A 27796-nucleotide genomic window follows, 5' to 3' on the forward strand; every position below is an offset into this window, starting at 1 on the left:
GAATCACTCTGCATAGTGACAGTAGGGTCTCTTTTATTAAGCTGTGCCCTGCTGTTGGGAAGCTAGGGCTGAAAGCAGGCAGATAGGAGTAAAAATCGGTCCAAAGCTCAAACTCTTTGGGTAGGGATTACACTTTCTGGAAAATACCATAACAACTATGACACTGTGAAGAAAGGAAAAAAATAGAACCAGAAAGCAAAGCCAGCACAGTACTCTTCCAACAAAGAGCACCACAGCACATCAAGCAGCAGCAGTAATTACAACTTTCAAGCATAGCTGTGATTTGCTTTCAAAAAGCAATGCTGTACATCACAAATACATGACAGAAAAACTTCATTATGCAAAATAATCCTGCTTCTAGTCCACATTCTTCTACGCCACTTAATGCAAGTGCATATTAAACCTTGATAAGTTTGTTTGCAGAGTTTATTGCCACAAAGGTTAAATTCTAGCAGTCTTAGCATTCAAACACAGTTTAGTAGCAGTTATTAAAATAGTTTTATATTAAGACTTTAATCTTCCATTGTACAAAAAATATATATAGCGATGCAAGAGGTGTCCACTACATTCATCAGTATAATACTTGAATTTTACTAAAATCAGTGAGCATGCAACTCAGACCTGAAAAGTCAATAAGCAACTGGTACTTAGTACAGCCAGTGATATGTTACTTGCATACATTTATTCACAGTTTACAACGATAAATAATCTTCAGTTCTGACATAGGCATTTAAAAAGGAACTTGTCACAGCTTTCCTTAGACAGTTGAGCAGGCATCATGAAGAAGAGACTAAACCAGATCAGCTGCAAACAAAGTCTGAACCAAATGAAAAAAATTTGTACCCCTTTGCTCATGTGCTTCCATTGTTCAAGTCACAGCAGGAGAATGACTTGCACATATTTTTATGCATATTTGAAACCTCCCCTTGCTCTGTTCTAGCATTCTTTTGAGTGACATTAACCAAGTTCAGCTGCAAATGGGAGTTAGAATTAAACAACCGAGATCTGGAGCAAATCACAGATGTTGAAGGTATGGTTATTTCAAAAAAGCAAATATGGCTTCGTGCTTGCAATCTACATTTACAAACTGCAGATGCCCTATGCTGTCAGTTTTCAGTTTTGTGACCTGAAACAGGATGTTTTCACTGGTAGCACAAACCATAAAGATTCCAGTTAGAGCATATAATAGAAGAAAAAATAAAAAATGGTACTCAAGAGTATGGAAATTAAAATACCTAAATGAAGTATGTTGGATTTGTCAGTTGTGCACTGAAATATATACAAGTAAAAAAAAAAATCTAAAAGCTCAGTTACCGAACAGTTTATTCACAGTACATGCTGACTTTCTGTTCTTATATGCAAATACATTTCAGCCCTGAACAAAGCAATATTAAAAGGAATAAGCATCATTTCCTCAGGGCCTCAATTAAGATGGACAGAAAGAAAAGAATACTATTTAGCATTGGTATGTGTAGCAGGGAATGATTCACTGTAAAACTGCACAGAGCGCATACGAGTGGAAAAAAACATTAAAGGACTCCGGTTGGAAGGTAAGCAGGGTACAAAAGCACTTGTAAGCACTTCAGTAATGTACAAATAAATTAAGATAGTGAAAGGCAGTATGGACTAGCAAGAGGAAAAAAGACACAAGCTTAAAAAAAGGTGCTGTGCTAGTAATAGAAGAAAAACTTCTGTTTCAGAGATTTATTTTTCTTGGAAACGAACAAACAAAAACAGAAACATTCTGTTGAAGAGCCTGGAACAGAGATTAGAGTACCTGTCCAAAAGATTTGTGCAAACTATGTGTGCAAACACAGAAGTGACAGAAGGTAACATCTTTGATCATCAGGACATTTAAAAGATACATCTATTGATGATATCTGTCCTTTTCCCTCCAAAGTCACCACTAGGAATCTGATATATGAACTCATAATTCTTCCTTTAGTATCTTCAATAAAACTATGAGTAGCCTTTTAAGTACAGGCATCACTGCAGTAACATAACATTTCTTCCTGGTCTTGAACAGAACCTCAGGTTACAAAGTCATAGCTTAAGCCTTTTCTCCTAAAGCTTCAGCTCACTTATGACTGCTGATGTTGGAATACTATTCCAACACTTCCACAGATGCCATTAATCTCCATTACAGTACCATGCCCCAGATGTGCCAGACATTACGCTTTCTATAGCTTTAGGCACCTTCTAAATTTTGTGGACCACTGCCTTCATATCTTCACTCCAGCTACTGCGTAAGAAAAATATAACCAAGACTAAAAATTTAGTCAAAACAGAAAATCCCACTTCTGTTTCCAAGTGATCTTACACCTTGTAAGCATCACCAGAAAGGAAATAACTATTTTCATTTCTACATGCAGAGAATAGCACGAACCGTATAGATTAGTGAGCTGACAAAAATATGTGAAAGAAACTGTAAACAATTCAAAACGCTTTACATCTGAAATCTAGTTATTCCAGTTACTATTAGATCAAGTTTTAAATCAATATCAGAAGACCTGGCACAGATTTGCCAAATTCTGTGTCAAGCAATTTACAGTTAATTTGTCACTTCTCATTATACTTCTGATCATCAGCTCTAACACGAGGTACACTGCTGTCAAACAGCACAGGACAGCCTTTCAGAGCTACCAAAGCTTCTTCCTTAGAAAAAGCTAAAAAGCTGAAAACAGAAATCTTAAAGTAGAACAACCCATTGGTGTTGTAGCACTGAACTGTGTTTTTTTGTTTTGCAATGGTGGAATGTGTTTAAAGCTTCAGTATTTCCACTGTCTCATCGAAGTCCTGACCAACTGTGAAGGTACGAAGCCCAGCCAGAGGGCCTTGAGGTACTCTCTTCCTCACCTGAAGGAGAAGAAAAACATACTGTGAACTAAATTTAGTGTGCTAGACATTACATCATTTGGAAAACTGATCTTGACACCCTCCTCCCCTACATCAGTTTTCAAATGCTGTCCTTGTAAACTTGCTGAAGAGGTAACATATACTTATTTTCATGTTGCCAAAAACGTGTTCAAGGACTTTAATCACAAAGTGCACTTAAAATAACCACTTTATCATCTTCAGAAAAATCCGGCTCATTATAGTGCCAGAACACTGAAATGCTACAGGCTTAATTGAAGTCATACATTTCCAAATGTGGAGATTATCATGGAATGCATGATAATGTCACTTTTCATGTTCAGTGTTTTTGTTCAATAGTTTTAAGTGTTCATACATACACACGGTACTTACTCTATTTTAAAATCATTTGTAAGTATGTGTCAGTTGCTAATGATGTGCTAAAGCTACATGTTGATTTTGAGAAGATACAAACAATACCTTAAAAAGGAGTTTTAAGGGGACAAACCAGATAATGTTCTGGCTACTTGTCAAATACTCTGTTATATATCATTACAGCTCTTGGGTTAATTTCTTTAAAAGGCTTAACTCTTCTGCCTTCCTTCCCTAGTTCCAACAGTTCTTAAACAAGAGGCACACTTAGCTGAAGATGTTTTTTAAATTAAAGCTGATTTATTGAAGTGAATATTAGGTCTGCAGTACTGCCTTCAGAGGACCACTTTAATTATCTTTCTAGAACATCTGCCAAGAAAACTATTAACCTATGGGAACCTCTATTTTAAGGTTACTTTGACAGAAATCTTTAATCCTACTCAAAATATTGAGCACATTACATTTTTATAGCTTACTATCATCTTTCTAAAGTGTCAGAAGTAATTAAAATTTAAGTATACATGTAACTATGTTTTCAAGTATTTATTTGTTTTATGAAAACTGAATAGTAGATTCCCAAAAGACTAGCATGACTTTATTTTAGCTCACAGGCACTATGCTACTAAACTTGCTGCTAAACTTTGTTTTTCCTTAAAGGTCTACATAAAAGACAGCACAGAATTCCAGTTGCCTTCAGTTCCATTTCTCCTTTTTTTTTGGTGACAATGTTTTGAATCTCACTTACCTTGGGCAATTGCAACCAGCTTTCCTTTCTCTTCAGGACTGAGCTGCAACATGGTGTCTATTACTGGCAGCAGCCTTTCTCTCTCACTTCCCGATTTTAGAAATATAAACTGCAACAGAACGTTCTTCAGATATTCCAGATTAGCTACAGACTTTTCTCTCTCCTGATTTCGTTCCAGTCTTCTTATTTCACTCTTAAGAAGCTGCACATGAGGAAAAAGACCACGCAATACTGTTTGCATCACATAAAAACAATTGAACAATGGTACTTTGAAGAGCTAAAATGCAAATTATTCAGCTTGCTTCAGAAAGGACAATGTGTGCATAGCAACGTTCTGGACAACAACCCAATGAAGCTTGAACAGGTGACAATTTTGTCCAGAAATAAGTTTTTATTGATCAAAAGTAATTATTCTAGTAAAATATATTCAATAATTATGAGATATTATTCAATTTCAGTGGTAAAGAGTTGAGAAGTTAGAAAACCTGGATCAGAGTTACGAAATAATTTATAAAAGAAAAGTTACATTTAGAGTACGTTAACTTTAAAAATGTTTTTAGAAAAATTCCAGGAGGTACAATCAAATCAAACCAGATTCTATTAATATGTTTAGAGAGATGCATATATCTTCTTTTAACTTAGGACAGTTGGAAAGGGATTACAGGAAGAAAAACTACTGTTTTCCTCAGAATTTAGTGTTTTTAGCTAAAAGAAAACAGTAAAGGCACTTTACTAGACACTAAACTTCTAAAATCTGACTTTTTTTTAAAACTTCCCCTCCATCCCAAATAAGAGAAACTGGAAAATAAAATGTTCACTTTAGAAGCACTAATTTCTTTTGTGGAATAAAGCCCTTCCCAAAATTAAGTTTTGCATCACTGAATTTCCAGAGACTGGGATTTTCTGAAAGATGTTTGGTGTTAAATATTTGGTCTACAAAATAGACCATAGAAATTAGAGCTGTCCCCACATTCACTGCACATCTGCTAACCTTTATTTGTTCCATTAGGATCGCATTGGTTGCTTCTGATTCACGAAGTAATTCATTCAAGTGATCAGCACTCTTCGTTGTTGTGTTTAATTTTTGAATCAGTTCATCCTTGCTGAGCTCTGTTTGCCACTGAGATGGTTCTGCGATGAATTGGAAAAGAAATTGGAAAAGAAAACTGAGAAAGAAGGAAAAGGCATGTGCGCCTACTTTAGGCTAACTTAACATTAGGACTTCATTAACACAGGAAATGAAATCCATGCAAATTCAAGCTGCCAAATTAATAGCCATCACTTCTGCTGCTGCATGCTCATTTTGCAACCTATTTTTGTGTACATAAATTTCTTAGAGGACTGACAAATCAGTTCTAAGTACATCAGGATATACGGTTTTAATTTAGCCCTTGTTTCCCACCCTTATATGGAGATTTTTCAACATTTCTCCATACGGTATTCAGTAGACTTTTCAAAACACAACTAGATGCTACTATATTTATTCTTCTACTTTTTCTACTCTTTTGTTTTCTACTGTTCTTCGCACTGGCTTTCGTTTTCCTGAAAAAAATATGAAACTATGTGTTCATCTTTATCAGAACAGGAATTATCTTTTCATTAAGGAGAGTTATTTCACTTAATTGTCTCAAGCAAATACTAGTCCAGAACACAGTGCTGAACTACTCTGATTTATTCAACCATCCTTTTTCCCTTTAGGAAGTTACGGATACAGTCTTTAAATTGCTAAATAATGTCACAAGTTTTTGTTGTTAGTCTTTACTGAAGGAAAAGACTCATACAGAACTTCAGGACAGGGTATACTCAGTGGCACTAATTAGACTTGCGTATTGCACCTATGAGCCTGAGAACAAAATATTTTTGTGTATTTTGAGGGTGCAAATTTCTGCAGCTTACATGGGCAAATGCTTCCAAAAACCATGCATTCAACCTACCAGGCTTTGTTTCTGGGGAGTTCAGAAGCTGTTCCAAGGATGGAATGTAAGTACCAGCAGAAGACACGGACTCTGTGTCTGTAGTTTCCATACCCTCTCCCTCTTCCCTGGCTACAGCATGCACATCAAGAACAGGGAGGTCAATGTTTCGCCGTTCTCTTGAGTTCTTTGTTGCTGGATTTGAAACAGCTGGACCTGAAAGATACTTACTGATGATTGTCATCAAAATGAAATTGGTTGGGTTACTTCACAAGCACACTAATTCTGGATTAGAAAGCAGTACATAAAGTACAGCCTTAAAAGCCAGATATAAGCATGACATTTTAAACAGAAAATACAGCCTTTCACCTCAAAATGACCATTTCAGTCAAAGCCAGTTTCTAAATCCAAACTTGATTAGCAGTGTTCACTTCAGTGCCTATGAAACCTTAATGCTGTTGTGCCTATGAAACCTTAATTAAACCTTGAATATGTTGTAGCTATAACAAGAATGCCGAATGTTTTTAATGCAAAACAGTATTAGCTTTTCTTTCAAGTAGTCCTGTGGGTGGTGTAAATTAGTTTTAGTACTTTGTGTGCTATTGTGCTGCTTCAGTACAATCAGTTACTGCACTACAGGTAAATAACATCTGGAAAGACCAACTTCTTAAGTTGTTACTGCTTTCTGACAAATACCTGACTACATCCGAATTAGTAACTGCACAGATAAAAAATAGCGCTTGAGCTTGAACAGAGTAAAGTTTTAAATTAGAAATGGGGTCAAATAGCAAGTATACAAATAAAAAATATTGTTAAAACACCTTTCAATATGCTTCTCTGCAGCTATACCACTCATTCTGGAGGCAGAAGTCCACTAACCTCTCTAAAATCTGAGAAAAACTGATAGGGAGAGCACCAAATATTTACAAAGTGATTTCCCTCCATCTGTCTCAATATATATGCTGCATAAAGCAAGTGATATTTATTTTGAAGGTAGAGTAGTAACTTGTCCTTTACTCAGTATCAGTGGACTGATACGGCTTACTGCAAGTTTTCCATAGTAAGTTTCTGCTGCATTGTAGAACCACACACTATAGCTTTGTTTCAGGTACACACTCAAGTACAGGAAATATAAGTAATGCCCCAGAAGTGTGTAACCCAGGAAAACCTGGTTTTATGACCAGAAGTTACCTCTAGTGCTTGGTTCACTCTTGAGCTGGAAGAGCTGAGCTTCTACCCTGGAGAGTTGCTGCTGAAGTGTCTCTACTGTCTTCCTGTGCTCTTCTTGCAGATTCCTGACTTGATCTCTGAAATTGTTCCGGAGAGCTTCATTCTGGGCTGTCAGCTGACTCAAAGCTTGGGTATGCTCTGTTTTCATGACCATGTTCTCAGATTGTATTGTGCAGAGCCTGAAAACAGCATACACACAAAATGTGAGGAACAAACACCAAAATACTTGTTTTTTTACATTTAAAGTTTTTTTTTTTTTTAGCTTAAATTCAACTCTAAAATTGCAACACAACTATTTATATCCTCATGCAAGGCACATTATTTACGTTGTATTTCTTTTAACATTTACCAAACACTCAAACAGAACTTCTGAAAACATACATTTCTATGATAAATGTTTTTTTTTTTTTTAAACTTCAGAACTCAGTGAAAAAGTGGGTAGAATAACCATTCTTGGAAAGAAATGTCAGCATTTTTTGCATCAATTGTACTCAATTTGGCAGCACTCCACAAGCAAGACAAAATTGTCACAAGCAATTAAACGAGTGCATGTATGGAATGACTAAGCATAGGACTTGCCCTTATAAGCATACAAACTTAAATTTAGCCAGAGAAGCAAAGAGCTAGTCTTTCTGGGTACGAAAGAAACCTACTGGTTTCCAGAGAAATGCAAAACGATATAATTCAGCTGATTACAATGAATTATCACATGGCTATCAGGAACAGAAAACAGTACATAGATAAAGACAAAGTCAAGAATTCCTAAGCCTAAGCTGTAACTTGTAACGAGTATCTCATGTGAGTTTTTTGAACCCTAAAAATAAAGAGAAGGCACAGAAAGACATTTCAGAGCTCAAGTAGGTCCTCATGTCATTTCTCAAGAAGCAATGCACATTAAACAGACTCCTTACATTTTGAAAGAAAGCTTGTGGCAAATAGGGACTTGGAAAAAGTACTTCCCGTAAGGAAGGCACTTCGTGGTGGTTATTTTATCATGGAAATTCCTATGGAAATAGTTGGCATTTAACCACAGTATTTTTCCAATAAGAAACAAATGCATAAAATGTAGCTGAGCAGTCAAACAGAAATGTAGTGTTGAGCTTTGGACTCAGCAAATAGTCAGCAAATTAACATTTTTTTAAGCATGTTGAATTTTTAAAATCTGGCATTTAATGAGTAGAAAGCTTGCAAAGATCTCATTCTCATCAGCTACTGCTTCATTTTCACTGCTGAAACCTCTGAAGGCTGACAAAAAGTAGCAAACTATCCTTTTGAAAATTCCTTTAACTTTCTCTACAGCTACACCCTTTCTTTGAGAAGTATTGTTTGAAGCCAGCTGCCTGCCCAGTCCTTTAGGTTTACACAAAGTAAAGTGTCTCTATCTAGTCATCAGCAGACCCTACTTTTCACGAAGTTCTGCCTCTTTTGCAACTGTCTCTTGCAGCATCTTATTGTGTCTTTCCAGCAGGGTGTCATGTTCAGACTGCAACGCCTGGAAATCAGCTGTATTTAGCTGTAAATTATGCTGAACATCTTGTAGCTTAACTTTAAGTTGATCTATCACCATTTCCAACTGTTCTCTGCAAGGGGGAAAAAAAGAAAAGGTATGTTTAGAAAGTTATATTATCTCAGAACCTATATTATATGCACAGCATTTAATGTAGCTGATCTGAATTAGTTTATTCCATATTTGAAATAACTACAGCACTCTGACCATAATCATCTTAGAATGTGACCACAGCAGAAGTGATTAGGAAAGTTCTGATCATGTTTTAATATAGGTGCAAACTGGTTTATCACATCCCATCTGAACTGCTGGGAATGTACCTTCTGGGGTAGAAGGTGTGACTGCTACCACTTTCTGCTTCAATCCAGTTTGAAGGAACAAGAGAGAAGAATATCTGGCATGCAGACACAAGAAAGAACTTCTACTTAGAAGTAGAAGAGGGCTGTTTGCTTAGTAAATGCATATCAATTCAGTGAGACTGAATAAAGTGGACAGTAATCTTCTGCAACCACTTCCTAGGAGACTGGCAAAGGAGTAGAAAGCAGCATCAATCCAAATAAGATATATTTCTGACCAAGAGAATTTATCAAAAATCAGATATACCAGTAGGAGTAAGTCTTTTTACATATTTACATATTGTTACTTCCATTATTTTATGAATTGCATATCCCATTAACCCCTAGAGTTAATACTTGTAAATCATTCCTTTGATAATTGTCTGTTTATTATTACTTGTCCACTTTAATAAATGACCCTCCTTCATGAGCTTCCTGAACAGGAGACAGAAATGCAGCTCTTGCAATTTGCTTGCTTCAAAGAAGTAGATGCATTAAACAAACAAACCAGACAACCAAAAAAGACCAAGTCCTCTAAAAAAACACAAGTCTCCCTCTGGTGGATTGTCAACAGCAATTTTATGTGCTGTTTTAAGATCTGTATCAGAAACAACTTACATCTTATACAAAAACACCCAGTCTGTCTCCAAGGTCAGCCATCAACTGGTTCTAAAAATAACTTACAGAAACAGATCTATTTTCAATGAGATTCATACACATTCTGAAGTGAACCTGAATTTACATGGCTCACAACTATATTTAAATGATCTCCAGGGAACTTTATGCAGTGTAATTTTTTTCAAGTCTTTCCATATATAATAGCTGATAAGACAACAGCCTAAATCTGCTGGAATTGATGACTGAATTGGCAGCCAGAGCTTCACCTACAGTAAACCATTCCTTCCTGAAAAAGGATCAAAGTCAGCTCAGATGAGCAGTATCAATCTGGTGTTAACTTCTTAGTTGGTGCATTGCTTCAATACTTTACATCAGAGAAAACGTTTCAAATTTACACAAGTGACACTGGTCTATTTCTGCTTATGAGAACCATGAAAATCTAATACTATACATTTCCTCCCAACTGAAAAAGCAGGTAACCTGGAGAATAAATATATTAGAGATGAATCAAGGGATTAGAAACTAGCATAGTACTACTGAGAGCTGAGACATGGTTCAAAAATTGATGATCTTTTTTCTGTTCAGATAGGGAGAGGCAGTTAGAGAGTCAAAAAGTTAAAAAAAAAAAGTTGAGTTAAATAGCTCTATTTCTATATACACTTTTTTCCCCACTTTTTGGTCAGTCATTAGCACAGTAATTCAAGTACCAGTATTTTTCTGTACACAAGTTTTGGTTTTACCTTTCTTGTTTGGCTCCCTCAGTTTCTGTCTGAGAAGCAGATTTACTCTTTTGCTGTTTTAGAACATTGTGAACACGAACTTTGTAGCTCTCAAATTCAGATGTAACAGATTCCTGTTCAGCCTATGACAGAAGATAAATTCTTAGTAAGTCATGCAATTGCCTACGCTCACCTATGTGCTCTAAAATGAAATGCATCTTGCGCTGAAAAAAAAAGTAAAATGAACCACCAGCAGCATTTTCTTCTGAATGGCTAATTAAAACAGGAGTATTGCAACAGATTGTGTTTTTCTTTAGATCTTAATTGAATGATATTATCAATCTTGAAACTTAAGAACAAGAAGCTACTGATATTCAAAATTATTTTTTATAATATTTATTCTGATTCAATATTTATATACTATTAATATATTTATATATTATATATAAATATATATTCTGATATTAAAATTATTCAAAATCTGAGTCTTCAAGAAAGGGAAGAATATTTACAAAACCCAAAAATTACATTCAGGAGATATTCACATGTAAAAGGCTCTATCAAACAGATAGAAAGGAAGACAAAGATGAAAGGAAGAAAAAAAGAGGGTCTAGTTTTCCTTTCTATGCTAAGTGTGAAATGTCTAATAAGCTTGGAAACTACACATAATTGAGAAGTTATATCAGCCTTGAAGGGATAATATATAGTGTAAGATATGATATAGTTGCTTGTAAGGGTATTTAGTTTGTCTGCTCTTCTGAACTGAGCTGATACACAGCTGAGACACTGGACAGAAAATTGCATCACAACATAATAGCTTCATCCTTTATTGTATAGTATACAGGCAAGAGTTATTCCCATGTGAACAAGTACTTGTGCTATTTTCTATGAAGATAGAGATGTAGGTTTTCATTCTTGGCTTTTAAGGACGCTTACACGTCCAGTCATCCCTGAGATGACTAAAGTTTTTTTAATTTCCACAGTGATCTACATCTACCAGTAGAATTCAGGCAGGCCTCTTGTAGGACTAATGACAGAGTTAGTCCATTTCAGTTCACCTTCTAAAATCGAGATGTTTTTTGGAAGGCACTCATGTTACTTATCTGTAGGACTGGCATTTATCATACAAAACAAGCTGTGGATCAGCACACTAGTCTGTGTAAGTACAGCTGGAACATAACACTGCTACTGAGACTGCCTGTTTCTAATGCAAAAAACAGAATTAAATTCCAGGCACTTCTAACACTGTGTCATACAGCCAAAAAATAGAAATAAACCTCACCATTACTGTCAACTCCACACATAACTTAGCTGCCAATTAAGAAGCTGCTCATACAGCAGCATATTAAAAGGTGCTTGTGAATACACTTCATTGATTTTTCTTTTAAAGTGGTAGCTATGTTACTGTTTTTACAAGCAAATGATACTCCTTCCCCCCCCTTATCTTTAAGAGGTAATTACTTCTCTTTTCTCCCCAACATGTATACTTCCTGACCATCTTAAATGAATTCCGACTTCCTACTGCTACAAGGTTTTTCCTACTGGAAACTCAAGACCGCAGTCCAGACAGTTGAGATTTTCCCAAAGAATTTCCCAATTCTTGACAGACAAAAGACCTGTGTTTTTAGAGATGCGAACTGTCTCTAGACTGAAGTCTCCTTTCTATCTACGACATGACTTCTATGACAGTACCTGGGCTGCTCTGCATTCTTCTTGCAAAGTTGCAATTTTTTGCTGGTAAGCACTCAATGTACGCTGGTGTTGCTCAGCAGAGGTTCGTAGCTGTTCCTGGACTTTATGCTTTTCCGATGTTAATACAGACACTTGAATCTGAAAAGGCAAGTTGAAAACTCAGTCTTTAGTTTGTCATTTTTCTTCCCTTTTCAAGAGGGTGTGCCACAGAGCACATCAGATTGTATTACAGTAAACCCTGCCCAGAATTGGTGAATATAAAATTAAAATTCAATAAAAATAGGACAAATAGACATAAGTTCTGATATACTTAAATAAAATATGGCATTTTTTAAAGAGAAAACTGAAAACTACAGTGGTGGGTGTGGCGACAGCATGTTAGAATAAAAAACTTCCATGCCACTATTTATCATATTCTAAGAGACTTTACACAGATGAAAAACACAAGATTTCTGCTGATGAAGCCACTTTTTTTTAAACTGAGCAGCTCCCATACGTAAAGTTATTTTAAAATTTATCCCAGTTAAAAGCTTCAAAATTATTCGGTTCTCTGTTTTGGGGAAAAGAGAAAAGAGGAGCAAGAAGGGGTAACCCTGTTTAAACAACATCACAGGGAAAATATTTGGGGAAAGCAGCAAACAAAAAAAATCATTCAAGAAACAGAACCAGTAACTAGATAATAAAAACACTCTTTCTTCAGCTTATATTCCATCTGCCCACAACAAATCACATCTGTATTGCTTATATAAGAAATACTAACTTATAACTTTATTATACTAACAAAGAAGTGAAATGTCTTGCCTTAAAGGATTCCACTTGTTGCTGACTGGCTTCCAGTTCCCCTTTCAATGATGCCTGCAACATTAGATGATCATTTTCCTGCATGATAGAAGCATCTGGTTAATTAAAGAAAACAAACCACAACAACTTAGTAATTCAGCTACAAGACCATTATTTAAAAGCCAGTTTAAAAATGGAAGTATGCAGTCATTAACTGCTGGACTTACAGCTTGTTTTGAATCAGCCAGTTCTTTTTTGGTTTTCACCAGGAGTTGTTTTATCTTGGCATTTCTTTCCTCATCTTGTTGCATAGTTGACTGAAGTGACTCTAGTGCAGAAAACAGTTACATGCTAAGAGAACTTCCCCTCCTATATTTCCTTAAAACTATTGGAAAAAATTTAAACAGTTCTTACAATCTATCAGAACTTGCTAAGTTACTTGTTTGCAGCAAGTTTATTGTATTATTTCTGTATCAAGACCTTCTTACAAATGCAACTGTTTCGAGAGTTCCACTTAAGGATAGGAAGAAACCAAAGTTTTTAACCACATGTTAACTAGTAAAGCTTTATAATTGTGGTATGTCAGAGTGAAAATCACTGCCAATCACTTTCAGAAGTAATGATTCTGTTAATCAGGTAAGAAACCATTTGTCAGTCATGCTATTTAGTTTTTCATTTGCTGATACTAGATCAAGCAACTGAAGACCTAGTAAAGTTTACTTTCTAGAAAGTATTTTCAACTATGTAACTGCTTAGTGTTCCCTCAAAATCTTACTCTCACTCACTCAACTTCGGACATATGTTTTTTTTTTTTTTTAAACCATTACTACTAATTGTGCCATACCTGCTGTTTATATTTTACTCACTTATTTCTTCCTGTAAGGTCTCTTGTTTCTGTTTCTGAATCCTCGTCTCCTGCTCAAGATCTTCTATTCTACTGTCTTTATCGGCAATCTTCTGATTAAGCTCTTTTACTAGCCTTTCATAATCAGCTATTTCCATATCCATCAGTGTACTCTTTTGAGCATCCTGCAAGTTACATGCAAAGAAGATACAAACTTAAAAATCTGCCTCAGCTGCCAAGAATTCCTTCCTCGCCCACCCCAAAATAAATGAGAAATATAGTTGTTCGATCTTTTAACAAAAAGTCTTTATAACTATCGATACCCACAAATAATACCCACCCATCAGGTTTCCGTATCCTCAGCAAATAATTTGTTTTTGAATAAGAACCAAAAGCTTTAAAGCATCTGTTGACAATTTCAACAGTTATAAGCAGTAGGTATTTTGCAGCTATTAGTTTATACCATCTTCACTCCTTGCAAGGGTGGCTTCTGAATAGTGCACTATACAAGTACTCCAAACACCTGAATTCTATTCCTTTCTAGTTGTGATAAAATGCTTACCCAGGCTAAAAACAACCCTCACCCTCCTCTGCCAAATACCTCCTCAAAAAGTACACACATCAGCTCTGCAAAGAAAAAAGGGTAAAAATCCTGATGTTTCCCCTTTTGCATACCTTAGGATTAAAGTCCTCAGAACAAAACAGGAGACATTAAACACAGCAAGAAGGACCAAAATCGTTGGTAGTCTGTCAAGTACTAACACAAACAACAGTAATAACTGTACCTTTTTGGCCAGCTCTAATTCTTGAATAGTCTTCTGCAGATGCTTCTTTTCCTTCTGTAGTTGCGTCTGAAGCTCCTCCAATTCTCGGAGAGCGCCACTATGTTCCTGAAATTTAAATACTTTTTGATTATGCAGTCCAATTTCAAAATAGATGTCAGATGAGTACACAAGTTTACAACCAGACACTCTCTACAGTTGCACAAAGATAAGATTCTTCAGGAAGTCACTGGGAACCAAAGAAAACTTGTTAAGACTGTAAGATGTTCACATTTCATCGTTATTTCCGATCCACTCTAAGTGATAGTACTGCGAAGTTCTTTTAATGAACACACTAAGCCTTCAAAAGAAGACCGAGTGAAGTAACAAGAAAAAGCATGGAACTTGTTCTAAAATAAGCACAATTTATAAAACTCTTCCAGAAGTCACATTCACCGACAGTAATGCTTCAAATCCATTCACCATCTGCACATAATATTACCTTTATTTTCTGTTCTTTTAGAAGCCTTTCTCCTTCCAGTTCTTTTTCAGCCTTTGCCTTGACTTTTTGTAGCTCCAGTATCTGAGCTTCCAGCAGCTTAGTATTACATTGCAGTGTTTCAACACGAGCCAGTAGATCTTCATTAGCAGAATGTAACTGATCATGCTAAAATGATGGTAGCAGGAAGATAAGCTGAATTGGCATGTGACTGATTAATAAGATACTATCTATACTTAAAAAAACAAAAACACACCAAGCACACTGATTTTCATCCATTTATCATATAATCAGCACTCCTACCAATGATAGTAGAAAGTCTCATCCACCTTAGTTGCTTTAAACCAGATTAAGAAACAAGCTAAATTAAAGTCACCAGCACAACTTGGTTATTTTATTCAGAGTCCCTGTGCCCAGCTTTCTTTATGACAGTTGTAACAAATTTGAAAAACACCTTTTGGCTCTCTGCAAGAATTGTTTCCTACAGTAATAAGCAAGATTCAAATACTCAATCACCCCACATCAAGTGCAGTTGTATTTATAACTGAATCACCATCCTATTAGTCCCCCCTAAAACATTTAGCTTCAGCACCACCAACCCTTCAATGAGATCACATCAGCACATAAGAAAGAACTCTTCCTGTGTCTGGACTACTGCTGCAATGATTAGCAGCAGTATTTTTGACATCTTCAATATTTTTTATCTCAGTCTCTATAATGCAAATTAAGAATGCAGTATGAATGAAGTATAGGTGAAAGAAGCTGACAATTGCCTGAACAGTGTTTTTATTTACAAAATACTTTATGCAGAAGTTATTTTTCAATTTATTATAATCAGAGTATATGCTATTTGTGATTTTTTTTCCTTATGCTATTCACTGCTAGATTCTGTTTATAAGAAGAGTGGCATAGGTCAATCTTCAGTGTAGTTATGTGGCCTGGGAATTTAAATCCTAAATCCCAAGCCCATTTCAGTTAGCATTGCAGAATGTCTCACAGATATTTAATCCCATCTTAGACTTTTGAATGTCACTACAGTACTCCACAATGCATCCTGAAGTCTAGTTCTGTAGAAGATCCAAAAATACCTCACCACAGTTAATTCTGTATGTTTAAACATTCAATTGGTTAAGCAACAGGCACATTTTATCTAAGGAACTGAAAAAAATTAATACTAAGGTTACTGTGGTTCATGAGAAGTGTACGTGTGAAATCAGAAATAGCCTAAGTCCCATACTTGTTTTTGTATTTGGTACATGTGACAGAATTGTGTCTCTAACTGAAGAGAGAGCTGGACACCTGCTCTTTTTTGTGGGCTGACCTTCCTATTAAAAAGGCCAGTCACTCTGGACATCCTTAACTTTCTCACAGTCCAGATAAGCACCAGATGCTGAGGAAAAAATGAATTTCAAGTAACCATCCATAACACACTTTGGTAGTAATACATAATTTCATAAACAGTCACACAAACAAAACTTAGCCCAGACACTTAGCTCAGACACAAACACAAAACTGACCTGCTGGGATGACACCTGTAGCTGTCTTGTGAGGTCATCTAGCTGACGTTCAAGATTAATCGCTCTGGCTTTTTCAGAATCCAGCTCTTCTCCTTGCTTATCATATTCCATCAAAAGATTCTTAACACAAACACACACGAACTTCAATTTCTACAATATACATCGCTTGTCTTTAGCTCATGCTAAACCCTAGACACTTAGCCTTCCAATATTTCAGCATATGAGGTGCTTTACTGCCACATCAGAAGCATCAAAATGAAACTACAGCTGTAGTTTCATTACAAGAGAAACTGGGAGAAGTCATTTTCCGTTCATAAATTTCAGTTCATGAAACTATAGTAATTCAGGTTGGAAGAGACCTCAGGAGGTCTATGTTCAACCTCCGGTGTAAAGCAGGGTCAGCAGTGAGATGAAACAAAATTATTCAGAGCTTTGTCCAGTCAGGCTTTTCCAAGGACCTGACTACAAGGATGGGAGATGGCACTACATCCCTGCACAACCTGTTCCAAAGCTCAACTGTCTTCAAGGCAAAAATGTTCACTGTATAGCCTTTTTTTTTTTTAAAAGCACCTGCATTTAAAAAAAAAAATTCTGTCCTTCTAGACCATAACATCTTAACTTGGACAAGAGTATTGAGAGAGATGGTGTTAAAGGCCTTCCTAATGTCAAGCTAAGTGACATTCACTACTCTCCTCTCATCCACAACTCCAGCTGCTCTATCACTGCAAGCAATCTGGCTTGGATTAGTCAGACATGATTTACTCTCAATAAATCCATGCTGACCATCCCCAGCCACCTGCTTCTCTTTCAGGTGCCCGGAGATGTGCTCCAGAAGGAATTGCTCCCAGGGAATTGTTAACTTTATCACTTAAGGGCTTTCTAACTGATCCCCAATGTTATGTACTTAAATTCATAAGAACAGATTTGCCTCAGCAACAGTGTTTGACACATACAATGCCAGATTTAAAGGGCCATTTAAGAATACTACCCAGTAGAAAAGAATTGCCTTGTTTTCTTCTGACAGTAGATACATGGTTCTGTTACTAGAACCTTACATTTCTTGATTGTGGTACTTAACTGCACTGGCATAATTTCTTTTACCAAACATACTTGTGCAAGTAAATAACGTATATCCAGGCTAGGACTCAAAAGCAAAGTATTTTTCTGACAATTAACCATCTTTTGTAGATAGTGTTCTTCCTACCTTATAGCTTTCAGCTCCTTGAATGACATCTTTCATTGAAGCAGACAGCTGATCTTTTTCTGATTGAACCGACTCCAATTCTTCCCTCAGCAATTGCACCTTATTACAAAGAAGCATACATCATTAAAACAAAACCCTACAAGCAGAACGCTTTTTGTACTAAGAAGCAGTCAGAGTACCTCTTTTCTGCTGGCATCCAATTCTTTCTTTGCTTTCACAGCAACCATCTTGATTTTATTTAGCTTCTCTCCTTTTTCTGCAGATTCTTTTTCCAGCCTTCCTATAATAAAAAAGTAAGAAAGTAAATAAACTTGCTTTTCCTCCCCCCAAGAAACAAAACTCAATCAGAACACATACTAGTTTGAAACAGAACAAACCCTAACATGTTGCAGGTATTCAAAGATTTCATTCTGCTAAGCCCTTCAATTCACTCTGAAGCTAGAACATCCAGCCTCACAGGTAAGCCTTCCCTGTTTCAAAGGCTTCCATTACAGTTTACAGTAAAAGCCATGTTTCTGTGCACTTCTACATATAATTGTAACAACTTAGAATGATTTTCTTTCTATTGTGTTGGGATGACTGCAACAAGGCAACAGTAGCTTCAGCAAAGCATTGCTTTCCTCTTTTCTTGGTAGCCTTAGGGATTCCTATTGACAAGTATTATCCGTATTAAAGATGAGATCTAGTACACTGTTTAGAGTTAAATGTACTTAGGAAGAAAGAAGAAATATTAAATGAAAACAGACAAAATTGCTAATGTTACTTTGAATGCCCAACGAGAGGAATGCTGTAGGAATTAGCATTGGTATCTACTTCCCCACCTTCCTTGGTGTAGAGGAAATACAGGACAACTATGCAGAGAAAGAAAAACTCCAAGTTTAACAATACAAAAAAAACACAAAACTGTTTACATAGAAGACGACAGCAAGCAAGATACCGATTTTTTCCTGAAGCTCTGCTACTGAAGACTGTTGATCATTTTTCTCTGTCAATGTCTCCATTACATTCTGTATTATAAACAAAGATATGAGAAGTATTACAAGAAGTTTCTTTGCGGTATCTGTTTTTCAACAAGCCACTAGCAGTTCCAGCTACAAGCTGGACTGCATCTGCATTCTTATTATCAAGGAAGTCTGCATGTGCAATTTCATATTAGCTTGGTAACTAGCCTGATAACTGAAAAGCAAAATTATGTTGAAAGAAAAACATTCCAACATTTTAACAGCTGTTTTCCATCCTATTCAAGGACAAAAAATGGAATACCATTAATACTGACTGACCAGCTGTCAGTTTTACATAACCATCTATACCCACGACCTGAAGTAGAAGTAGGTAATGCAGATCAAGTAGTTTTGTTTGAGATGGAGCCACAGAAAAAGGTGAAAAATTAGGCCAGTTAGTCCATCTAGTTAAATGATCACTTTTGGCAAAACCAATAGGAAAACATTTTCAAATGCAAGCACATTTCATCAAAACAGCATTAGGATTTTTGTTGCTGTTTGACTTTTTTTTTTTTTAATTGAGGGGAGGGAAGGGAATCTGAGGTGCTAGGCAACTCAGAAACATGCGCTTCCTAGAAGGGAAACTCACTTTGAGGCCAAGGAAAAAAAACAAAGAGAATGAAAGTATTTTTTGAACCTTAATTCTGAAGACTTTAGAGGTTTAGTCTGTATACTTCAATAACAAAATATAACCTTTAGAGAACTCAGTTCGTCTTTCACATTTCTAAGTTCAGTTTCCTTTTGTTCCAGAACGAACTTTAAGTCATCTTCGTTTTTGGATTCTTTTTGCTGTTCTTGCATTTGACTTTCATAAAAAGCAAGTTTTCCAGATATTTCTTCAATCTTCGCTAAAAGCTCTTGATTTTCAATTGTTGTTTTTTCACCAGCATTCTTCAGCTCCTGGATGTCACGTTGAAGGGCTTCTTTTTCAGACAACATTCCTTCCAATTCTTCTCTCCAAAGACCTTTTTCTTTTTCAAAGTCCTCAATCAGGGATCTATGTTCTGTATACTGAGCTGCATTTTCTTCCTGTAGTCTCTCAACTTCCCTCTGCAGATGAAGAGCTTTCTCCTCATTCTGTAGAGCAAGGCACTGCTCTTCCTTCATTTTTGCCAAGCATTCATTTGCTATTTGTAGTAAGCTGAGAAAATCACAGTCCTCATCAGAATCTGAAACGCTGGACCCCACTTGCTCAAGGATGTGGTGTATCTGAGCTCTTACAAGGGAGCTGTGTGCTCGTTCACTTTCAAGTAATGATGAAATATGGTCTTTCTCTGCAGTCATCATCTGTAGTTTCTTTTCTAAGTTTTCAGACTGTTCTTTCAACCAACCATCTTTCTCAGATGTAATCTCTTCCAGCTTTTTACTTAAGTCACCTTTTTCCTGAATGATTTTCTCATTTTCCTCACGAAGAGTATACATTTCAGATGAAAGGTTCTCTCTTTCACCCACCAGAGATTCAACCTGCTTTTCCAGTTGCATTAGCAGTTCAGCAGTTTTATTCTTTGCAGTTAAAGTTTCATTCAGTTTCTCTGTTAATTCCTCCAGTTTTTTCTTCAGGTCACTATTGTCCTTGTTAACAACATTTATTTCTTGCTGAAGTTCCTGAACTTTTCCTTCTTCTTGCTTGCACCTCTCCTGAAGGGTTTCTCTCTCTTCACCCAAACACCTGACTTCATTTAAAATATCCTTGTTTTGATCAGAAAGAGATACGATCTTTTCTTCTAGTTCTTTGATAGCAACCTCTTTTTGGTGGACGCAGCTTGCTATTGTGCCATTCTCCTCCTGAAGACTAACAACTTTATGTTTAAGTTCCTCTGTCTCTAGTTGATCAGATGACATTTTTTCTATTTCTGCCTTGAGACGATTCACAGTTTCAAGAAGAACATCCTTCTCATTGAAAGCAGCCCGGAGTTTCTGCTGTAGTTCACTGACATCAGAAGCTTGCTGTTGTCTCATTGATTCAAATTCCTTGCTGATCTTTCCAGCAGATTCTCCTAGCTCAGTCTGTAGTGTTTCCAGTGTTTCTCTCAGGGTATCATAATTGAACAATGCTTCTTCCTTCTCTTGAGTTAGCCTTTCAAGCTGTTCTTTAAGTTCCTGCATTTCAAAAACTAATTCCGTCTTTTCTTTTTCAGAACTAGATAATAAGGTTTTATTTACTTCAGAAATTTCTCTCTCATGTTGCTCCTTTAAAGTCTGAATTTCTAATTTATGCTCTTCTGCTGTGGTTTCACATTGGTGTCTTGTTGTTTGAAGCTCCAATTTTAGCTTTTCAATTACACAACAACAATCTTCCTTAGTAAGCTGCAGTTCATTTATCTTAAATTCCAAGTCTTCCCTCTCATGAAAATACTCATCCTTTATGCGGCGGATTTCCTCTTCCAGTTTTAGTTTAACATTGCTCATATAAGTTAGCTCATCTTTTAAAATGGCATGTTGAGATTGGAGATCTTCCAAGCTATGCTCCAAGTGTCTAATCTCTTCTTCCATTTTGGCTTCTATGCACGGTTCTTCTTGCATATCTACAAGATTTGTCTTGTTCTCACTATTTTTATTTACCGCTTTTAGCTGCTCCAAGTCATGTTCTTGCTGGTCAGTGGAAGCATACGCTTCATCTTTCACATTTTTCTCTGTTTTTAAGTCCTTCTCTACCAAACTGTGCTGTAACTGATTTATGTGATTTTGCTTTTCTTCATTTTCTTTAGAAGATATTTCAATGCGATGCATCAACTCTGATACCTCTTCTTGATGGGCAATTTTTAATTTTTTAAGCTCTTCATTCAGACTGAAGATTTCATTATGGTAACACTGAGAATTGCTTTTAATAGTTTCTTGCAGACTTGCAATTTCTTTGGTTTTGTCATCATTCACAGTTTCCAACTGCTTGGTCAAGCACAAAATTTGCTCCTCATAAGTAGATTTAATTTCTTGGACATTGTCTTGTAATCTTTTAACTTCTTCTTGATTATCACGGTGACATTCAAGCTGTTCCACCAACTCCGTTTGTTTCTTCACTTGTTCCTCTAATTCTATTTTCAGCTTTGTTACATCATCGTTGTATTTGGATTGTGCATTTACTAATTCATTCTTCAGAGCTTTTATTTCTTCCAGAGAGTCGGTATTTGATTGCTCCAGTTGCTTCTGCAGTTCTTCTGTCTTGGCCACTGCAGCCTAAACAAACAGACAAGTCATCAAATGCTGATAATTTAGCACATAAATTCTAAATAAACTGTTTATAATAACAAACTGGAAGATTTAGGAGTCCTTAATTTTAAAAATTGCTATGATTTCTGAACAACCAGTTATGTTGGAACAACTCAATTCAGAAGACTCTGCAGAAAATACAAAATTGTTTACAGAATGAAAAACGAGAATTAAGTCTTAGATCATGTTTGCCTGCTTGGAAAGCAGCTACTGTGATTATGTATTAAAGATCAAATTACCTCTATAACATCATATTGAAGAAGCTAGAATATAAAACCATTCATCAATTCCATGTGACTGAGTCTTCACTTTATTATTAACTGAGATTATTGACATGATTTAGGTGACTTAGGTGACAGGCTGCTTCCTAAGAATATCAGAATTTAAAATCTCCTATTTACCCTAAGAAGACAGTTGATTTGGAGGCATTGCATATCTAGGCTACTGAAGCATGGACTGAATTACTTTTGAACAGTTGTGGGTCTAACCAATACATACAGAGATTTTACGTTTATTGTCAGTCCAATGAAAACACTGAAGTATCTGTTCTCTGTAGCCTCTAAATTACATAAGCCACCTTTAGATCTTCTAAGGTGTAACAGAACACACGTCAGCGAAGAAAGATTAAAATAGAAATGAAACACACGAACAAAAGCAAAAAAAAAACCATTCTGAAATATTTTAGTAATGCTTTATTCATTTCAGTACCTCTGCTTCTTGTTTTCTTTGAATATTTTCTTTTTTCAGAGCTACACACTGCTGCTGACTTTCAGCTTTTTCCAGAAGCACAACATCCAGTCTTTCTGTGAGAGCCTAATTTAAAAAGAAAGAAATTATTGGAAAAAGGGTTCCTTAACAACAGAAGCCTGAATGATTTTTGCAAAGCAGTAAGAAGTTGCATATTGGTCAGGGTTTTTTTTTTTTTTTTTTTTTTTTTGCTGTTGTCAATTAAGTAGACCAGCCTGATCTTAAAAGTTACTTGCAGCCCAAATGGAACAGATACGGAACAGGAAGACTAGAACAATGATGTCGCTTAATAGGTTTTGTTCAAAATCTTAGTTGTGCTGAGCTGATTTATTTTTACTACCATGTAGGAAGAGGAGGAAAAAAGCTTCCCTTCTGTCGAAGGGAAATCTCAATCCAAATTATTAAAAATATTTCCCCAGTTGATGAAGTCCTCCTCACTGCCAATTTTCACTTGGGTGTGCTGCCTATAACCCTTACTTTGAGACAGATGTTCTTGGCACTAAAATAATTCCAGTTACATTTTCCCTAAAGTATTTCTTGTGACATGCAACTTTAATTCTGCATTTCTGATCTTATGAAATGACTGTCTCAAAAGACTTCAGCCATTTAAAAGTCTTTCTACAGCAGTCATTCTGAGATAAACAAAAGCCTTCCTAACCTATTACACAAGGACAAAGTCTTGCTGGGGAAATTTTTATTCTATACATTTTTTTTTCTCAAAAAACTGTTTCCTGAAAAGCAGAGTAGAGATACACAGTAAGGAGGAAAAAAGATTTTAGGAAGCAACCTGAATTCCTGAAAATAGATCACAGATTTCAGTAACAGTTCTACAGCTGTTCACTACATATCACAAGTCATTTCTGTAGATCTATTTCAGCTAATATTATGCAATACATCAGAAACCCATTATGGATTCTTACCTGAATAATGTCATCAGCTCCTCCAGAAGCCGCTTTAGATTTGAGTTCTTCAATTTCTTTCTCTAGTTCTAAACAAAACAGTAAAAAGTAATACAGAACTTCCACATCAAGCAGGAATTGATGCTTTATCACCGTATCTAATTTCTAATAAATCCAAAACGTAACATCACTCTATTTAAGTCAGAGGAGCCTTAGCCCATGAATTTTTGTTGCCAAGTGATACAAAGGGCTAACAGAAAGAACAAGCGTTCAGTGCTATTTCTCTGGTGCTAATGTTTAGCCTGATTTCCTGAGGAAACAAAGCTTCCTTGTTTGGGTGGAAAGACAACAAACAAAACCATGACAATTGTCTTACCTTCTATTTCATGGCCAATTTAAGACAAGACGTTCATTTCCTACTAGCCCTCTAAAAATAGGCAGCAGGTTGGAGAAAAAGATCTCAAATAACCCCGCCGAAGAAACACCCAGTATAGCTCATCCCCATCCTTACTGTTCTGCTGGGCAGCTACCAGCAGCCAGCATGACTGTAACCCCAAAGAAGGGGAGGTGACACTGGTCCAAGCAGGGAGCCACTATAGGAAAAGGGACAGCAGAGAGGAGGGGGAGAACACATGGGAGCAGACATACTCGGGATACTTTTTGGTATTAACACAACATTTCATTTTCTGTATTTTATGATTTCTTGTCCAAAGAAGCAAATGATCAAATACAGAATAGCTAACATTTCTAAAGAAGCCACTGCACTCCTCAACAGGACTAATTATGAAAAACCTAATAGAGATGCCCCCCCTCCCATCTGCTGTCTTAAAGGTTATCCTGCTACAGGTATGTGGAACAGATAATGGCAAGCCCCACTTCCACAAGCTACACTGTTCCATCATGCTACATACATGATTAAGTTTATATTTGACAAAAAGCAGTGCTTCTTTTTCTTCCATACCTCTCACTCTAGGGACTTGAGCCCTTATACTCCAACAAAAATAAGGAAATCACAGGAAGGAGAAAAAAAGGAAAAGCCTAGAATTTAAATCTACCTAGCAAATATATAGAGTGAAATTAGGAAAGGTCAGATAGTACCAAGCATTAAGGTAGAAATTATTCTCTCTCCAGTCAAGTACCTGTGCATCTTGACTTCACTTTCTGTAGAAGCATCATTTGCTTTTTGGCAAACTTGATGAGATCTTCTTTGGGCAATGTGTCCAGCTGTAAAAAAAAAAAAAAAGTACTTATTACAGAAACTGACTCCTCTAGCCCAAAAGTAAACAGAAAGCAGTGCATCTTAGCATCCAACTTTTAAGGAGTGAAATTTTAGGATGAGAAAGCCTTAGCACACTCATTAAGGACAATAACAGGCCAAATTACAGAAGCTGTGTTATCCAGTTCTATCATTTCAGGTGCAGCATCAGCTAGAAAGGAGAACACTCAGCTGGGAAGGGTTATATTTCAGTAGACTGGCTAAGGTGTTTGGAGTAACAAATTGAACGGTGTTTTAACCACAGCACACGTACCTAACATCAACATTGTTTAATTTACTTCTAACATATGCAAAGAAGCCTACATACATTATGAAACAAACTGCTACTAGAGCTAGATGCTATTAAATACTTTATTGGTTATTATGACAGAAAGTAAACATACCAGTAACATAATTTTTGTTTCATGCATTCTAAAATGCCTTAGCTTAGCATTCACACATCAATTTTCAGAACACCTAGAAGACATGAAATTGTTTAAAAATACCTTTATATCTTCCTATTATTCACAGCTAGCATGCTAAGCTGCTACCCTCTCAACCACTGACAGCCAAACACCAGGTTTGTGAGGTCTGATTACCTTTGATTTGCCCGACCCCGGTGTGACAGCAGAAGCCACCATCTCTTGCCCCCCATCTTGTACCTACAACAAAATAGAGGTAAGATGGGAGAACTGAACTTTTTTTTATAGTGTACACTACCAAAGGAACCAATTGAAAGCCTACAAACATGGAGAGTAACTTGGTATAGTGGGAACTCAAAAAGACAGTATTTGTAGGGCCAGTAGGACAAAGGAGGAAAAATTGAGAGCTCTATTTGATTAATGCAATAAAACAGCAGAATTGAAAACTGCTAGATCAGTACGATCCTATGGCTTCATTACTTAAGTGGCATCTAGAGTTGTCACTCTAGCAAAAAAAAATCTTTTAATTTACAGGCAATTAAAATAGTGTATCTATCTTGTTACTAAAAATGTACAAACCAAAAAAGCTTGTAGAGAAGCAGCAGTTAAATCGAACTTTGGCAACTTCTGAACAAATTGTACTCCTCAACTATGTTCTCATTTTCTTTAAACATCCACTCTTTAAACATAACATACTTAACACTAGAAGCTTCAGCCTGACAATGTAAAAAAAGCTGTGTGTGTGGGCACGCATTTGTGTGTGACACAGAGAGGAGGAGGGTGTGTATACACACCCACATCCTTCTCACTTTTATTTTGCTACTCTTTATTCTCATGAAGAAACCCTTGTAATAGAAACCAGGGAAAGAACAAACTGGAAACAGATAGTGACTGACATTTTTTGAGAGAATAGCTAAGAGAGGTAACCTGAAAGACTAATTAGAAATAGGAGTTCAAGTACAGACCAAGGACAGAGATAGTTTAGTTATCTCTCTGGAGAGCCTGGACTCTCACACGGTCTAGAGCTTTTTGAGGAAGCAAAAGCAAACTTTTTTGTATTTCACGGTACACGGAGCTATGTCAACATTGACATTCTTAATATTTCAGCATTCCTATTAGTTAACCTCTGCAAGTACAAGCAGTATACTTGCACAGTATAATTATGGATAACACATTGAATGTACTGCTTAAAAAAAAATGACAGCACGCCTCTGTCCATACTATTGCAGGATCAGATGATCCTGTTATTTTTATCACAGAATCACTCAGGTTGGAAAGCCCTCCAAGATCACCTGGTCCCACCATCTCCCTACCCACCACTGTCACCCACTAAGCCATGTCCCCAAGCACCAGGCCCAACCTCTCCTTGAGCACCCCCAGGGACGGTGACTCCACCACCTCCCTGGGCAACCCGTCCCAGTGCCTGACTGCTCTTTCTGAGCAGAAATGGCTCCTCATTGCCAGCCTGAACCTCCCCTGGTGCAACCTGAGGCCATTCCCTCTAGTTCTATCACCTGTGAGAAGAGGCCGACCCCAGCTCCCCACACCTTCCTCTCAGGTAGCTGCAGGGAGCAATGAGGCCTCCCCTCAGCCTCTTCTTCTACAGAGGAAACACCCCCAGCTCCCTCAGCCGCTCCTCACAGGACTTGCGCTCCAGGCCCTCGATGCCCTTCTTGTTTACAGGCACAGCGCCAGAACTACGCCTCACGCAAGAAAACGCAACCCGCATTACTTACCCACTAACCAACCCCACCCGTGGCGCTTCACCTCCCCGCCCCCGCACGCACAGGGGCGGCTGTGAGGCACACAACCCCTCACGACCCTCTCAGCCCTGCAGGATCACGAAATGGCGACCCCCGCCCTCCCTCCCCCCCTCCCCTCAGGGATAACGGCGCGCGCCAGGCGCGGGAAGCGGCGCGCGCTCCCCTCTCCCCCCCCGTTACCTCCATGTTGCAGCCGGCTGGGCGCCAGGGCCGCCGCTACATCCTCCCCGCCGCCGCCGCTTCCGCCTTCGTCATCCCTCCTCCCCGCAGGCCACGTGACGCGGCGCGCGCGCCCCCCTCCCCTCATTTTATAGGCCCGGCACGGGAGCTCCGCCCCCTTGGGAGGGGTTGGGCCACGCCCCCTCGGGCGTCGTGGCCCCGCCCCCTGTGCCGCGGGAGGCTGAGGGGGGCGGGGGTGTGGCAGAGGCGGGCTGCCCTGAGGGGAGCCGGGTGTGGAGACTTCCGTGGAGGGGCTTTTGTACATCCATACACATTGTACACACATATACACACATATACACATCCGTATATACACATATATGCACCACAGCAAATAACAGAAGCCAGTTATTAAGGCTTGAAGTTCATTATTTTAAGTTAGGAGCCCATTTCCTCCGTAGTTGGTTGAGGGGAGCGATGTTAGCCCACCGATGTTATCACACCGCACACCTTTCTTACCATAGTCGTGCAAACACCTTTGGTAATGCTTGAAATGTTTCTCCCGAAAAGTGATTGATTTTTAATGAGAAGTTTCCCGGGAGAAAAGAGTTTAGGCACTTTGTTGCATTTGCAATTCACTGGGTAGATATTGGATGGCACTGAATTAATTGTGGTGCCGTGAGAGAATGCCTTTTGTTTTTGTAAAAAAAGAGTCACGTTAAGCAAAATGCTGCTCTCGCAAGAATAATTTGTA

General features: G+C 37.4%; 1 protein-coding gene across 2 annotated transcripts; it reads right to left on the reverse strand.

The window, feature by feature from the left end:
• Positions 1–460: 460 nt before the first annotated feature.
• GCC2 (GRIP and coiled-coil domain containing 2) lies at positions 461–27140 on the reverse strand. Of its 2 annotated transcripts, none has more exons than XM_084295885.1 (23): positions 27064–27140; positions 25298–25360; positions 24583–24667; positions 23465–23532; positions 22506–22610; positions 19284–21764; positions 18527–18596; positions 17769–17869; positions 17590–17688; positions 16386–16505; positions 14872–15036; positions 14394–14498; positions 13631–13793; positions 12992–13092; positions 12786–12863; positions 11985–12122; positions 10314–10435; positions 8517–8693; positions 7075–7292; positions 5905–6093; positions 4962–5101; positions 3971–4172; positions 461–2856 (listed from the first exon to the last, which is right to left on the reverse strand). In XM_084295885.1, exons 1-23 carry the CDS (start codon positions 27067–27069, stop codon positions 2786–2788), a joined length of 5067 nt encoding a protein of 1688 aa, XP_084152011.1. In that variant the 5' UTR covers positions 27070–27140; the 3' UTR covers positions 461–2785. The 2 variants fall into 2 exon arrangements, with proteins under 2 accessions (XP_084152011.1, XP_084152010.1); XM_084295884.1 differs by having other exon boundaries at positions 5905–6099.
• Positions 27141–27796: the final 656 nt, after the last annotated feature.

The sequence above is a fragment of the Netta rufina genome (assembly GCF_964035555.1).
Source record: "Netta rufina genome assembly, chromosome: 1".
NCBI lineage: Eukaryota > Metazoa > Chordata > Aves > Anseriformes > Anatidae > Netta > Netta rufina.

Coding starts and splice junctions, on each gene's coding strand:
- GCC2 (XM_084295884.1), bottom strand. Junction 15,037..16,385: donor TACAGGTGTCATCCCAGCAG/GTCAGTTTTGTG, acceptor CCATCATTTTAG/CATGATCAGTTACATTCTGC. Junction 12,123..12,785: donor AACAAGTGGAATCCTTTAAG/GCAAGACATTTC, acceptor TTGCCTTTTCAG/ATTCAAGTGTCTGTATTAAC.